This window comes from Leptonotus elevatus, chromosome 6, assembly GCF_054856555.1.
Source record: "Leptonotus elevatus isolate MCC_2025b chromosome 6, RoL_Lele_1.0, whole genome shotgun sequence".
Lineage (NCBI taxonomy): Eukaryota > Metazoa > Chordata > Actinopteri > Syngnathiformes > Syngnathidae > Leptonotus > Leptonotus elevatus.
The window spans coordinates 18,450,712-18,467,231 of NC_141244.1; the positions used below are offsets into that span (position 1 = coordinate 18,450,712).

At 41.5% G+C, this 16,520-nt stretch overlaps 3 protein-coding genes across 8 annotated transcripts in view; all 3 read right to left on the minus strand.

Annotated features, from left to right (window-relative positions):
- The window catches only part of gabbr1a (gamma-aminobutyric acid (GABA) B receptor, 1a), a 50,476-nt gene extending 47,822 nt beyond the window's left edge, over positions 1 to 2,654 (minus strand). For both annotated transcript variants that reach the window (XM_086078027.1, XM_086078026.1), the window contains exon 1: positions 2,381 to 2,654. The gene's annotated coding sequence lies outside the window, so the exon portion shown is untranslated. The remainder of the gene's footprint in view (positions 1 to 2,380) is intronic.
- An 842-nt stretch (positions 2,655 to 3,496) lies between these two features.
- On the minus strand, positions 3,497 to 9,653 carry sh3bp5la (SH3-binding domain protein 5-like, a). Its single transcript, XM_086079384.1, has 6 exons — positions 8,952 to 9,653; positions 7,984 to 8,046; positions 7,578 to 7,706; positions 6,986 to 7,150; positions 6,713 to 6,886; positions 3,497 to 6,531 (listed from the first exon to the last, which is right to left on the minus strand). The coding sequence occupies exons 1-6, from the start codon at positions 9,192 to 9,194 to the stop codon at positions 6,064 to 6,066; spliced, it is 1,242 nt and encodes a 413-aa protein (XP_085935510.1). The 5' UTR covers positions 9,195 to 9,653; the 3' UTR covers positions 3,497 to 6,063.
- Positions 9,654 to 10,147: 494 nt separating this feature from the next.
- Positions 10,148 to 16,513, minus strand: mgat1a (alpha-1,3-mannosyl-glycoprotein 2-beta-N-acetylglucosaminyltransferase a). 5 transcript variants are annotated; one of them, XM_086079164.1, is made up of 4 exons: positions 16,364 to 16,513; positions 13,170 to 13,346; positions 12,705 to 13,082; positions 10,148 to 11,808 (listed from the first exon to the last, which is right to left on the minus strand). In XM_086079164.1, exons 2-4 carry the CDS (start codon positions 13,308 to 13,310, stop codon positions 11,113 to 11,115), a joined length of 1,215 nt encoding a protein of 404 aa, XP_085935290.1. In that variant the 5' UTR covers positions 13,311 to 13,346; positions 16,364 to 16,513; the 3' UTR covers positions 10,148 to 11,112. The 5 variants fall into 5 exon arrangements, with proteins under 5 accessions (XP_085935290.1, XP_085935286.1, XP_085935287.1 ...); XM_086079160.1 differs by having other exon boundaries at positions 12,705 to 13,346; XM_086079161.1 differs by lacking the exon at positions 16,364 to 16,513 and adding an exon at positions 13,738 to 13,983 and having other exon boundaries at positions 12,705 to 13,346.
- Positions 16,514 to 16,520: the final 7 nt, after the last annotated feature.

Sequence of the window (16,520 nt, forward strand, 5' to 3'; positions counted from 1 at the left end):
CTGGTCTCAGTGGTCCTATAGGACTATAAAGAGTATTCTCACTGTAACCAGAACTTCAATACCTGAGTTCCTTCTAAGTGCTGGGGTGTCCAAACTATGGCCCGGGGACCATTTGCGGCCCACCATCTATTTTTCAGCGACATATACTAAAAATGACATTTTATGACTAAAATAATAACACAATTTATTTTCAAAACACAATGGGGAAGCAGAAATTGTTTATTCCACTTTCTGCTCTACGTCAAGGTCCAATTTATGAAGAACATGGATGGATGGACATTAATGATCCTCAAGTAACTGTTTTAATAATGGTCAGCTTACGACAGTTTGCTCTTGTTTTGTTTTCAGTGCAGGGATGGTTTTAGTCTAGTGGGATACAGGGCCAAATGGCCATCCCCCCCCCCCCCCCACCAAAAAAAACCCTGAAAGTTATTTAATTATTTATTGAGTTGTTTTTAAGCAGTTTATAAAATTTACCAAAAAAACATAAATATATAATTGCTTGCTTGATTTATTTTAGCATGTTTATTAAACTAAAGTCAAAGAGTTTTAAAGTAGCCCTTGGATCCATCCATTTTTCTGTATGCGGCCCTCAAACAAAAATGTTTGGTGATGTTTCTAATCAGCAGTGTTTTCTATGTTCCTAGCTTCCCTGCATTCCTGTCACGATCCAATACAACTTCCAGTGTTGGCACCTGAATTGGCACAAAGTACAAATGCTAAGCTATGCTAACCAGTTAAAAAGTCCAAAGACTTGAATCGACACAGTAGTCCCCACGAGAATACTGAAACACGTACAAACACAACAAAGACACTAAATATAGCTGCTCATTTGCACTTTGGAATAATAATAATAATAATAATAACTTTGCATGCATAGGCCTACAGTAAAATATGCGATCTAGTGTGGGAGCGCGATTTATATTATATAACACTGTTTATTGTGTGTCTCTGCCTAAAAAGTGAAGAAGCACACCTCCGTGCCGTAGACAGATGGCGGCGAGGTTTGCCGGCCGGTGGAAGACAGACTAACACTGCTGGAAGCCGACAATATTTTTAGACTAGTGCTGACAAGGAGGCGTGCAGGAAGTAGACATTACCCCATTCGGAGAGGGTTGGGTGGGGAGTGACGGCAGGACGGGATGGAGAGCATGAGAGAGAATGGGCCGGCCCACCGGGAGTCATTAATAGCAGCACATCACACACCGGGCCAGATGAAAGCCTAGTGCACGTATGTGCGTGCGTGCGTGCGTGCGTGCGTGCGTGCGTGTCAACTGGCCTCAAGCTTGAAATGAAATTAAAGCTTGAGAAGCGTGGACAACGCCCCCGACTCTGCTCCACAACACTGCAGGCCGCGTACATGCTTTCCCATCCCCTTGTTGAAATATTCAAACTGTTATGCAAACCTTCTTCAACTCACATTTTTAATCCCTGCCCCGAACCAGGAAGTAGCCCGCTAACTGACTCAAATATCGCCTCGTTGGATTTACACACCCCTTGAATCATAATTTGACTGCCATCATCCGCCATGATCCAGAAAATAAACTGATAATTGACTGTGTCCCATTTTCACCCACAAAGCGTTTGAGGCAAATGTAAACAACAAAGATGGCTGATTGCGATAAGATGTTTGTTGTTCAGCTCATTTCAGTTATTCCTAATCACGTGTCATGTGAACAAATGCATTGTATTTACATTTGCCTCGAACGCTTTGAGGTCTGATTCGGGACTGACACAATCTGAGTGGGATCAATCTAATTTCCCACTTTCCTCAAATATCAGAAATGCCCGCATGTTCATCAATACACCAGATAAGATGTTGATATCGTCATTGATTGATATTGTGATGCATCAAAATCGGTATCTGTAATTTACACTAGTAGCCTATCAATCAAATATACAGTATACCCCAAGTAACTTTTGACTCTTTACGATACTCGGAATCACCGGAAGCTGAGCAGGGAAGGGTCGGTTTGGCTTGGTTTGGCTTGGCTTGGCTTGGCTTGGCTTGGCTTGGCTTGGCTTGGCTTGGCTCCGCATACCTGCCGGAAGCAGAAGTGGCGTGATCCACGCAAATGGCACGTTCATGTCAGCTCGGAGAAGCATCGTAAATGTGCGCGCGAGGGGTCACGCGGAGGGGGTGTCGCCACAGAAAATCTCCTGGACCGGTCACGAACGGAACCTAGACGTTCTCGTTTGTCATAAGCGTTGACTGTGCGTAAACGCATCAATGTCGCTGGGACCGAATATTGACGGTGCGCAAAGCGATGGAGATGGTACGTAAACGCATCATTCTGCTGCGGATCAACCGAAGCGGACCATGTCAAATAAACACCCTACACACATAATGGCACGCGCTCGCCATGCAAAGTGTACTTACCTTGACTTTCAAATGGCAAATAAGAATACAAAAATGTAACTATATCGTCCAAATGTGCATTTTTGTTCCTCTTCTTCTATGGCTTCTATGGCTTCACGCCGCTATTTATTTGAGCGGGCGTGCACAAATGAGACGTTGGCACTCACATAAAAGCGAAACGACACAAAAAAAAAGATGGATTGCTACAAAATAAATGACAGACATGCACTATATACAACGACGAAGCTGTAGAAGCCTCCTCCTCCTCCCTCCCTTACAATCTGGAGCTAATTCCCTGCCAAACGTCATCAGGATGACGCACGCATGCGCACAAATCACTCCTGATGCTTAGGTCTAGCCTCCATCTTAAGACAAGTACGGTTCATGTTTTGGGGGCTTGGGTTCGAGGTGCTGGGGGTTATAATGACGAGACGAGGAGGACAAGGCTCGGATGAAGGGGCAGGCTGGACAACACGGCGCAGCGGTGTTAAAGACAAGCCTTTTTGTAAAAGACCACCGGATAAAGCCGCAATGCATGGATTACTGTACTGTATTGTAACCACAACATTAGTGTCGCTAATATTCACAAATCACAAAAGTTCCGTTTAACGTTTAAGTCCAGTATGCATTAATCTTTTTTTTTAAAGTTTGTTTTAAAAATTTTGATACAAATTTGTGTCAAGGTCAAAATTACATAATATTGCATTACTAAATATTAATTGTACTCATGTCATCGGTTTTCCTGTTCAATTCGTGACTCTTTCAACCTTTTCCATCATTTCATCTTTCACTCATTCCTGCCTGTATTTTTTTTAATTTATAATTCCACACTATTTCATTGGTCTCTTTTCCAACCCTTTTTGCTTTTGTGTATTCGGGGCTTTTCTTTATATTCATCCTATTCTTTTAACTCCTCTTCTTTAACCTACTCACATCTTTTTCATCTATTGGTCATTTCCATCCCTTTCTTCTGTTCAAGGCTTTTGCATCATTTTCTTTCTATTCCGGGCTTTGCGCTCATATTTCTATAAATGGCTAGTTGCAGCCAGACAGGAAGAGTTTCTTCCTCCTCCACGCGCTTTGCCATTCCTTCACCCCCCCCCCCCCACCCATCCGACAGCAACCTGCACGTACATGTCAATATGCACAACTTTATTTTTGTCATGTAATTTGATGTTGATGAAGTCCTTGGTGAAGGTTAGTAGAGGGATTAAGGTGAGGATTTTCTGTATAACTCACAAGAGTCAAATGTCCATCAATATTTACCCATTTTTGTTCATTATATACATAATTATTACATGTACAAACCACACACACAAAAAAAAAAAGACATAAAAGAGCATGTTAAAAAAAAAAAATTAAATTTAAAATGCCTTGTTTTAGTTGGGTATGAACATCATGGATGGACCAAAGGATTAAAATAATAATAATGGAGGATTCCAAAGAATTTCGATTTTTATTCTGAATTTAAAGTAAACAATTTTGAGACAAAACAATTGTCTTGGGCTTATCCTACTGGAAATATTTAGAGACGAACAATTTGACAATTCCAATTTTGACATCTTTGACTCGATGTCAAAAGTCAATCATTACATTACTTTCGCCAAAATCTAAAAACATAATTAGAATTTATAAAATTCTGACGTGTTAAAATCATACCACAAATTTGTCAAAATGTTTTGAATCAATTCTTGTAATATTCATGCTTTAGTCTACAAATTATTCTGGATTTGGAAAATTCTTACAGAACTGAGTATCAAGAATCAGAGACGGGTTAAAAAAAATGGGAGATTCTATTACAGAATTAAAATTTTCCATCTTTGACTAAAACATCAAAAGTTGAGATCTTTTACACGTTCCTGAATTTTTGCAATTCTATTTAATTTAATGTCAAAATTCATGATCACTCATTTCTGAGTACGGTATGATGTTCCTTCAAATGTTGGATTCAAATGCCAAATTCTAAGTTCTTCCACAAGCCATTAGTTGTTTACCTTAGTCAAGCTTTGTTCTTACATCTTCGTATCAGAAATTCAAGAATTTTGACTGAGTATTAATTTGAATTTTCACATCAATTTAAAAAATCACAGGAACTGGAATCAAAGGAACTGGAATCCTGCCCCACAAAAAACTGCAAATGTGATTTGGACTGCTTTATGACAGCCATCACTTTGACCTTTCCCAATCAGTTACAAACCCCGAAGTTGATTTGAACATATACGTGTGATTGCGTCTGTTGAGGCAGAAGCTGCAAAACAAGCAAAAAGTTTTGTCTGTGGAGACAAAAAAAAAAAAGAAAAGAAAAAAAGAGGCTACCTGATTAAAAAAATCTGTCATCGGTGTGAGCACAAAGACGACGCTGTGCGCTGGTCCTCATGAGAAATGTGGTCTTTCTAAAACACTACCACTTTTGTCCATATGGTGCCGCCATAATCAACGAAAACTGAAAGCTCCTTGGTGTTGCTTTAATTTTGTTTACGAATCATTCACCTGCAGAATGGTTACGTTTTCCCGGTTGACAAAAATGCACAAATGTGATCTTCTGTACATGCGCGTTAAAAAATACATAGCTATGCTAGTGTTCAAACGTCTAATTGTTGTGCGGCAAGGTAGTTTATAAAAAATAAAATAAAAAAAGCTGTGCGTTTAGATTAATTCACTCATTCCCATCTCACTTATATAGCATTTTTTCATATATATATATATACACACATATATATATATATATATATATATACACACATATATATATATATATATACATAGAGAGGACCTAGATAAGCATTTGTAGAGGAACTATCTAGCGACGAGGTAGTAAGAATTGAAATAATAATTCCGAACCCAGTCGCCACCATTTCCAATGCCCTTTTCACTAGATAGGACTTTTTTTATACAATAGACTACAACGTTGACTCATCAAATTCAAATACCCGACAGCCAAGGTCGTTTCTGTAAACAAAATGGAAATACCGACCTCGGGGCATTTCGTTGAAGGAAAAAAAATCACGAGCATCGTCATGTAGCGTGTTTAACACCATCAGTGCTCACATCTCAGCCGGGATAAAAAACAAAACAGCAGCAACATTTTAAACATGTGCAGCATCAAGGGATGTCGATACGCAAAATATGAAAATGGGAGGTTTGAGGTGGGTGGGGGTGCACGACACACATCTCACTGCATTACACATCAACAACTATTAATCCCGCCTTCCTTCATGCTAAACCAAGCATTATTATAACTAACGTGCAATGCTAATGGGTTCCCTTAGAGGAGTGCATGTCCACATTGAAACTAGCTTATGATGCCAACTAGCACTTTTCCCTCAAGAGTTAATGTAGCAGGTAGTAAAATGCTAAAGGATTACTGGCAGGTTACCCACCAGGAGTGAATGAAAACTAGGTAGAACATGTATCATAGATTCGAACGAGCTTACAGTGCTAACTGACGCCTGTCCTTTCCACCTGAAAGGGGTTCATTAGAAATCCCTAAATAGGAGTGATTTTGAAGCAGGAAGGAGTGAATGATTGCAAATACTAATACTCCACAATCACTATAGGGACTTTTATGTAGTGGACAATATAGCAAAATGGCCACCTCACTATGCAGTGGCTAGGGAGTGTTTCCCAACACAGCCTCACTGAACACAAGTGGGCTCATTTACCCGTCGGCAGCCATGTTTGTAGTTTTACTTCTAGAAGTTGTACTACAAGCTGAAGCTGCGGTGGTGCTGCTTTGAGAACTCCTGTTGGCGCTGGCGGGCGCTAACGTGGCCCAGCTTGTCCCGCCGCTCTACCGCCCGGTTCTGGTCCCGTTCGCTCTCCTCGCCCGTCACGCTGCCGGCGTCGCTAAGGTCGCCCAGGTGCTCCACCGAGTCGTACTTCTCCAGGTCCGAGGCGATGGTCTGCAGGCTGAAGACGGACAGAGAGTCCGAGCCGGCCCGCTCGCGCTCCTTGTCCGGGTCCGGGCCGGCGCCCCCGCAGGCTCTGCCCTCCTTGTAGGCGTCCGACTCGGCCCCCACGGGTGGGCTGCGCCCGCCGGGCACGGGAGTGTCGCGGCCCCTCTGAGCGTGGATTTGCTCGCTGATCTGCTCCAGGTTCCTCAGAGCGATGGAGTAGCGAGCCTTCACTTTGGACACGTGCTGCTCCAGCTGGACTACTTTGGTCTTGTGCTCCTGGGACACACACACACATAAACAGGATAAACATACTTATGACAAACACAAAATAAATGGATGTTTTTTGAAGACTTTTGAAAGATTGCTTAAAGATATTCTAATGCCAATAAAGTTTTTAGATTCACTGATCAATCTCCGGGAACCCTGGCGAGCTCCTTAGAGCAAAAGTCTGATTCACCTCGAGGATGTGGTTGAAATGTGCCTTGAGCTCAAAGTAAGGCTTCGACTTAAGGATGGCTCTCCTCAGTGACTTCTGAAGTGTCTGCACACGAGCCTCAGCCTCTTGACAGGCGTGAGTGACACGCATGTGCTCGCGCTCGCTGCGGAGACGCTCCTCCTCAGCCTCGTTCACCTGCAACACACACACACACACACACACGCACACACACACACACACGAGGCCATCAGAAAGGCACACAAAATTCTCCTAGCAACTTGTGTGCGCTGTCACCTTGGAGGTTGCGTGGTTGAGCATCTCCTGCCAGGTTGGGTCCAGGGTGTTCTTTCCGTCCGCCATGAGGCCCTGCTCGGCCACGTACACCATCTCCCTGGCCGCCGTGTGCATGGAAACGGCGCGCTCGTAGCTCAGTGCCGCCTTCTGGGTCTCCTGCTGAGCCTGCACAGGGACCGCCGCACAAATATTGTTATACCCGGCCGACACACGGGGACCACCACATCCACATGATCAAACATGACTTATTCCAATTGGCCAATTCGCAATGCTTGTAGATGTGATACTTTTGGATGGCATAATTTAAGTAAACACTGTGGTAGTTACATGTTATTTAGAGTCTTAGTTTGATCATCCCCAAAAAAATTTTGACCTGCATCTTAGCTGAGTAGACAACAGCGCTTTTAATTTCAGTGACAACAGAACACACGTCTGAGCCGTTAAACAACAAATACACACGCAGACTGACTAATAGTATAGATTTTGTGCAGATTTTTTTATTTAACAAATTGTGACTTTTGAGGTTTCAGCCTGATAGGCAACTCCTAACAATAAAAAAATGAGAAAACGTGATTTTTTTTCTTGTGCCAACCTCCTTGGCCAGCCGCCGGGCCTCGTAGTAGGGCCTGGCCTTCTCGATGCAGCCGCCCAGTTGGGAGCTGTGAGCGTTGAGCTTGCGAGCAGACTCTGTGAGAATCTTGCGGTATCCCGACCGGGCATCCTGGATGGCAGAAGAAGCATCAGACACAGAAGATTAGATTCTTCTGAAGTGGAGCCCATGATTGGATTTTGCACTGGAGTGCGACGGGAAGCACTCCAGCATGTCCAAACTATTAGCATCCAACGCAAAGCTCTCCGGTTTCACTGCTGCAATAAATGGAATGAGCATATTGATTAGCGCCGTCTGGGAAGATGGAGCGGGTGTTTTAGCAGCAGGATTGCATGGAAATTTAATTCAAAAAAAGGAACTAAAGACTCAAACATTGTTGTCAACTTACATCTAATTCCAGCTCCAGCCTGTTTATTTCTGCGCTGGCTTCGTTTAGGTGCTCCAACTCCTCCTGAGGGGGGGGACAATAACAATAATATGAAGATTTTCTGTCAAGCCTGAAGCCATACATTTTTTTAAAAAAATAAGTCATTATCTTGAAAAAAAAATTGACAGTTGTAAGATTGCGAGTCATGTTTTTAAGGCAAAGTTGTATATAATTTTGACAAAAATATCTTACATGAGTGTATTAGTATTTTTTTCAAGAAAAGTCTTATCTTTTTAGGAAACAAGGTATTATTTTTATTACTATATTTATTAATTTATCTGTATTTATTTCTGGATAATGTAGTATTTCTATTCTGGGAGATGAAAAATAATTTTTTTTGTAGATTTTCAAAAGAACAAAGTTTTCTAACTTTGAGAAAAAAAAGATGCGAGCTGACAAAAGATGTGATCTATTCTATCCATCTAGTCTTATTTCTTCAGATTCTTTTAAGGGAATTTTTTTTTTGTTAATATGTTTTATTCTTTTCTAGAAAAAAATAGTGATTCTTTGGAAAAAAATAAGCTGTATATTTGGGAAAAATAAGTCAAAATGTTACAATAAAATCGTATTCTTTCCAGATAAATAGTTGTATTATGGCAATAATTGATCATATTCTAAGAGGGTTTTATTTATTTTTATTTTTAATTTAACCAGAAAGGTAATAAAAAGTCTACCATGACAAATTTGGTATTTGTCCTCAAAACTGAGCATTATCATTGCAAATAAGGAATATGTGTATAGGAAAGTTATGTAAGTGTACTACAAACGGTTGAGGTATGAAAAACTCTTGGGTAGAAGTACAGATACGAGTACCTACACTCGCGCGATTCACGGCAAAATAGTGCTAAGAGGAGAGTTGCCGGTTACGGCAAAACATTAACTTTGTGTACTTAAACAAAAAGTACAAAGGTGGTCCGTGTTGTGTGTACCTGTATTCGAGGATCCAATTCGTCGTCGTAGGGGCTGTGGAGCTGCTCGCCCACTTTAGTCGCTTTACCACCGCCGACGTCATGGCAGCAGGTGTCCCTCGGTGACATATCGGTGGCGGTAGCCGCCGGCTCACTTGGGGAGGCTTTTCCCTCGTCCTCCCCGCCGGGCCGAACCTCCCTCCAGTCCCCGGCGTCGGACTCTCCGGAACCGGCGGGGCTCTCCCGCAAGTCGCCTGGCTCCATGCCAGGCTAGGCGTTTTCTATAGTAAATGCCAAAAGGGCTGACGCAGTAACTGTTAGTCATACGCCGGATACACTTTCAATTGGTTTATTGTGGTAAAGTGTGTGTAAATGAGCAAATGCGTCGAGTTGTGGTGGATGCTAGCTGGCTCGCGACCTGCCATATCAAATCACACTGAGTCACTTAGCAACTGGAGCTAAGCTAGCCCTCACACTGACGCGCTAGAAGTAGGACTGGAACGTCACTAACAAGTTCTTGCCCTTCTTTGTGGCGCAAATGACACGGCGTTCCGGCATTACGAGGTCGTTCACTGTGCCCGTTATGTCTGTTTTCCCTAAAGCGCTTCATTGTTGAGTTTGTTCGAGGTAGCTAACGAGCTAGCAGGCGGTAGCGGTGTGTTACATCGTCACTAAAGTGGAGCGAATGAAGGTGCATCAGAGCTGTAGTATTGAAAACAGGTCAAGTTTGGGCTGACATGGCTTCCGTAACAACACGGAAGTAAACGACAGAAGCGTACTATCTAAATTATGTCGTCATGTATTTGTATATCTTTTCCTATCTGTTCCTCTTTTTTTTTTTAAATACCCGAATGTAGTAGTTTCATTCTCCACAGCACCCTGAGAATGAAGTGAAACAGAAGTAGTGTTTAGAAAAGAATAAGTATGGGCCAACGCCGCATCCGTAGACACACCAAAGTAGCGATACGTAGTGTTTATTTCAATGAAAATTACCCCCTAAATATATTTGTATATGACTTGTTCCATTAATTTTCGCCAGCCCCTACATGGTCAAGACAGTAAAGAGAAGCAATCATCAGTTATACCAGCCGGCGAATCACTAATTTCGGCCACCACGTCTTCCGTAGATCATGAAGCCAAATACTAATCAGGAAAAAATGCTTCATTCATTCATTCATTCATTCATTCATTATCATTCAAAAACCAAAACGAAGTACTCGAGTTTTTGTTTTCTTTATTACAAAATGCCCAACACAGAACTGTTCTGGTAACATGGAATACTGAATATGGACATCAGCAAAATTGAGATTGTCATAGCAGAACCACCAAATTAACATCAGGAAGAAAAATAATAATCACCAACACCGTAGAAAGTCTTCATAGTCGTACCAGACATAAATAAGCCCATGAGAGGTTTGCAAATTAAACCATTTAAAATGGCGTTGTCTGAAAATGTATACAAACACTAACCAAATTGCAGCAGAGCAAAGGCAACATTTTAGAACAAGATTACCTGAGTTAAATTGACTTGAAGCCATAAGGGCAAGACCAGTGACTAGACAAGTGATTCCCAACCAGTGTGAGACAGGAATTTACACTTAAGCCCAAAAATGATTTATTTAAAACAAATTATGTCTTTGTTGAACTATCTAAGCCCCCTCATACAGAGTAGTGAAAACATCAATAATAATTCATCTACTAACAGATTCACACAGTATCAGCCAAATGAGGAAGAATTTAACCTCAAAAATAAAGTTTTGTTTATTTTATTTATTGTGTTTTATGTTATGTTCAATCTTATGTACAGCATTTTGGGACAGCTACATTTGCTTTTTAAAGTGCGCTATAAATAAAGTTGAGAAACCTGTGTGCCATTTTTTTTGGGGGGGGGGGTGATGTGCCATGTGATTATTTTTTTCCTAATGTCAACCATGAATTGGCAAAAAAAAAAAGTTGGCAAACATGAACTAAACAGTAAAAAAAAAAAAACACTACAAATTAAGTTTTTCTTAACCTATCCTCCATTATTCACTTGAAAATACATTTATTTGTAGTTTATGGTCTCAGATAAAGGCAATAAAGATATTTATTTTATTATCCTTTTTTCTAGGAAAATATTTGAGAAAAATATTTTAAAATCTTACAAGCTTTTATTTCTTTTTTGGCACCGTTACAGCAGCAATCAGTTCCAAGTGGGATCGTACTGGGTCCATCCCGGAGGCGGAGCTATGTAGATCCTGCGTCCTCTGAAGAAGATTGCGACCACGCCTCTGTAGCCGGTCCTCGGCACGCCAGACTTGAAATCGTCCATGATACCCAGGTTTTTGGCAAACACTTTGAAGCTTTCCTTACTCGAGTACTGGAGGCGGAAAGGTCCGACACCCTCCAGCGCCCCCTGCTGGACGTCCTCAAAAGTGACCGTGGGGGCGGCGTAAACCTTCTGGAAGCTGTGCTTGTACACGTCCTCCTTCAAATAAGTCAGATCCAGCTGGGTGAAAGGCACAAAGTCCGAGTTGAGTTTAATGTATCGCAGGTACTTGTCGTAGAACTGGCCCAGGCTCACACCCTGCTGGCCGAACGTCAGCGTGCGCGAGATCTCGGGCCGGATGCAAGCGCGTCCGCGCCGCTGCTCCGGTTTGCGCATCCAGTCGTCCCAGAAGGAGGCGGGCCACTTGGGCTCCAGCTCCTCCCACAGCTCCCGGAGCAGCATCCAGCCCAGGCCTGGGAAGAAGTCAGTGCGGTAGAGTAGGCGAGAGCCCGCCGGGTCCACGAAGCCTTCCCGGCCGTTATCGTTCCAGGCAGACACGCACCACAGGCTCGGGTCCGACTGGAGCAATGGCAACGTGGCACTGAAGTATTCAAAGAAGTCTGGCGCCACCTGAAGGAGGAGAACAGAGTGTTACTTAGGTGAAGAAAACAGGCTGAATATCAAACTTTTGTTGGAATTTTTTTAATTTAATTTAAGTATTTTTTTTCTTTAAAACAGTTTTGCAACCAATCCTTTTATTTGCTATTGGCTTCACCTGTATTCTCTAACCTTGTGTAAAGTGCTAGTGCAGCCATGACTGATGGTTTGTGCCAGTTTGTGCCAATCATGGCTAAGATATAATCGAACTGGAATACTGTCATTTATGTAACATGGGTTCATGATTGTGTACATTCTAGGTGCATGGTGTCGATGCTTTATAATCTCTTCATAATTGATATCTTTATAATCTCATTTAGGATCTTCTTTTTGGTGCTTGGATGCCATTTTGTGGCATCTGATGGATTGGCGGATGGGTGATTGATAGATAATTTAATCTATAGGCAATTACAAACAGTTATTCACAGATAATATGTGTGCAGTTTCAGTCCCTCCCCTTTTTACTGTGGTCACATTTCTGAAATAATTTTTTTCAGGATTTAAAAAAATAAATAAAAATTCCAATTTTACAATAATACATCTGTTTTTAAAGAGAAAACATTAAGTTGTTTTTTTTCCCCAATTGAAAATGTTTTATGTTTTGGAGTAAAATTAAAAGTACTATTTCTTCCAGAGAGCAATTCTCTGAGCTTTTCTTTTCAAGAAACAAAGTTAAATATTTGAGCAAAGTCATCTTAAATCTTAAATATGGGCAGATATGGTCAACTCATCTATTAATTATTTTTGAAGACATTGTACATCTTTTTGTTAATTGTATATTCAAGAAAAAGCTGTAATTTTGAGAATGAAAAATATATTTCTTTTAGACTAAATTCTCAATCTTACAGAATAAATACTTTGATAAATACCTCTAGGTCATCTTCCACGATGATGGCGGCGGAGTAATTGTTGAAGACTTGCTTGAGAGCCCAGCGGTAATGTCTGGAGATCTTGTAGTAGCCCTGAAACCTTTTGTGCTCCGGAGGCACCTGCACGTCGGCCAAATCAGGCTGCTTCATATGCGTGACAGCGCTTCCATACGAGCGGATGACGTTGGCCGTGTCGGCGTGGCCGCAGTCTTGGCTCACGATGACGGGGAAGCGCTCGGCCGAGGGACGGTATTGGATGAGCTTGTCCAAGCAGCGCCGCACTGTCACACGGTTGCAGGCCAGCACCAGGACAGGGATGACGGGGATGAGAGGCGACACTGGCTTCAGTTTCTTCTTCTGCCAGGCCACCCGCGGAGGCTTGAAGTGTTGAATCTGCATCAGGATTTTGTTCTGGATCTCCAGCTCCTTCTCCAACATTTCGGCCACACGCAGCACTTCGCTCACCATGTTATTGTCGTAGTCTATGGGCCCTTGCTTCCCCTCCTGATCTGGAAGCCTGGGCCGCAGGAGCAGAACCAACACGGCGTTCCAGGTGAGGAACAGCAAGGCGCCGCACAGGATCAAAGAACCTCGGTGGCAGCGCATGGCCCACCCAGATCAAACCATAGACACACAAAAAGGCTGCAAAGAGGATAGAACAATCACATTTTTAGAAGAATTATATTTTCATTTTGGGGCGAGTTCTATATTCTCAATTAGAACATACCCAAATCACAAGACTCTTTTTGACGTCTTAATTCTTACCTTTTGTGTTTGTTTAGTTTTTTTGTATTAACTACAAAATGCTACAATTTTGTTGAACTGTCAAGACAGCGATTTACAGTGAAAGGCAGAAAACTTTCGTTCAGTTCCACTAGATGTCGGCCTGCGTTTTTACACGTCCCACGATCTTGATATGTTAACTCCACCAGTGGCCGCCGCATGCGAAACAAGTACTCCTTTTCACCCATAAAAGCAGCTGAAATTCGGATTTGTTAAAGACACGACAAAACTGCTTCCCGGTTTCCCTTACCCGGAAAACATCGCTGTCTATTCCTTTTTTTTTGCCCATTGTGACCAGCCGGCCGCTTCTTTTTTGAAGAACGTCGAGTGGAGACGTCGAAACGCCGCCCTCGAACGACTTTACCCGGCAGCGGAAACAACTTGTTGGCCCCTGGATTTCAAAGTTCGACTTGTTCGCAAACTTGAACGCTCCGACAATTTGACTGAGAGGCGGAGGGAGACGAGCTGATACGAGACAACTTCCTCCTTGGCAAGTAGTCCGAAAGTCCCGCCACGCCTCCCTTTTCAACTTCAGATATTGCGCAATGCTTCCGCCTCGAAAATGAGTGCCGAAAAACCGATACACCAATTTTTTTTTCATAGAATGAACAAAGTTTGCCGTTGTAACATTTTGAGTGTTTTTTTCCCAGTAGAAGATCATGTTCAACATGACTGTAAATGGTTCCTTGTCCATAAATGGGACACATCATGATCATCATCATAACAGGAGGAACCCTGGTATCCGATAGCCTTGTCATTTTATACTGATGGGAACGCAACATTTAATATAAAGATAACGATTAGACAAAAGTAACGCTGTTACTATCAGATATTTTTCAAATTGATTAATCGAGTAATAAACATTTTTACAGATTACTGTCCATTAACCAATTATTGTTGTTTATGTTTTAATGTTTAATGAATAAACAAAACCGAATAAGCGAACATTAAGAGGGAGTGATCTACTCATTAGAAACGGAGCTACTTCTTGGGTACGGAAAAATGTGGAGTGGTCAGCTGGGCGTCAGGTTCAACTACATCTTAATTGCAGGTTATTCATACTATGACTGCAGTAATTGTACATTATGTAATAGGTCAAACTGACTATTAGTTTTGTTCAACAAATTGATTATAAATGTTTTATTGTTCTTCAAATTTAAAGCAGGACTTTGTAAAAGTCCATTTTTTTTCAAAGTTACAACGGCTGTAAATGATTAATCAATTATCCAAACTGTTGTCCATTCATTTGACTTTGACGGTGATGCAAACAGCACTTACAAACAGAACTTACATAATCATGAATCCATAATAGGCCTTTATGTTAGCGTTGCCAAATTTAGAAGTTGCAAGTGTAAAATTATTAAATTACTATTTTATTCATTTATTTTTGTTACTGCTGTAGCAAACTGTAGGCTATACTATACATTATTACGTTACTAAAAAAGCCCAGCAGAAATACTTTAAATCTGTGAGTGTCTATTTTTCTTTCTATTTTCTTTGGGTCCTTCTCAATGCTGCTTTTCTAATAAATAAGGGCCAGTCGGTTTCAGTGGTACCACCAGTTTTGAAAGACTAAAAAAAATAAAAAAGGAAATTAGCTGTATTTTTGTATACTGTCGTGGCCAGGGTTTTTTATTTATTGCAGAGTACCAAGTCAAAATATAATATCCATATTAGAGGTAAAAATTGTGGAACATTTTCCCATCATTTGTTTACAACGCTACAACCACGAGTAGCTTCGGCGTTCCCTCGGCGAGGAATGCATCCGGGACGGGAGGCGGGATAGACGCCTAAATGAGACTGGAGAATCGAACCAATCCTTTCGTATACGTGTGTTTTTCGCCAACAGACAAACTGTCACATTCAAACTTCAGCTACTACAGCCAACGCCAGCGATCTCATGTACGCTGTGATGGCGAGACTCTCATTTCAGCACACCTGCATCCTCTTTTTTGGTACATGAAAGGCACATTTAGCATTCATTGCATCTTCATGTGTAACTTTTAATACTGTTAATGCCACACTAGCTACTAAAAAAACTGAGCAGAAATTACCTTAAGGTGCACTAGAACATCACATTGTACTGGGTAATGTCCAAGTGCTAAACATTCTCCATGTTGCCAGGCATCAAATTCATTCCAGGTGACAACTACTTTTATACGGTTGAGGCTTACTTACATAAGACAGGGCAGCTTGTACGCTCTGAGAGGCCAACATCATCATTTGCAACACAATTAACCGAGCCACTGTTAACGCATTGTGTTGAGGATTTGACCCGGCACGTTGGGTCAACATTTTGATCCAACAAGGGGTAAAAAAAAAAAAAAAAAAATACACATAGTGATGAGTTAGAGCTACCAAGAAATTGGTTACCAGGTTGTCAGTATAGCTGCAGTTAAAACTCATTCACTGCCATTGACGACAAAAGCCGTCCAAAATAATTAACCCAATCTTGGGTAAACATAACTAGGGGTGTTTGATAACACTTTTCTTCCAGGCTGATACCTAGTACTTTTGATATATAAAATGTCATTTAACTTGACAAAATGTGAACAAAGCCGTAAGTATCGGTGGCTGGTATCAGCAGATCCACAATAATTTATACCTTAAAATAAGTATCGGCACTCGCCCATCCTGTTACATCAACCCAGCGATTTTTAGTGTGCACTAAGAACTAGAGTGGGCTAACTCAATTCTCAAAAAAAATTAGTTAGTCTACTCTAGTTCTGAGTTGCTTAATCGTAAAAAATATTTTAAAGGTTCAGGTTTAGCAATTAAAGACACTTATTTTTGTCACCTGCACACATCATCATCAGTGGCAACATCATCATCGTCAATGACAAATACATTTTCTATGTGTGTGGGTTTTTTTTTACCTCTCGTTGCAAGTATTTCTTTCTGTTCGCCGACGGAAAAGTGCTCACAAAGTTTTTTGGTTTTTTGGTCAATAGTTTGAAGTCCAAATGTGCAAAAAACACGCGCAGGACGCAACTTTCGGAACACCCGCACCACCACGTGTAACACTCGTGGACA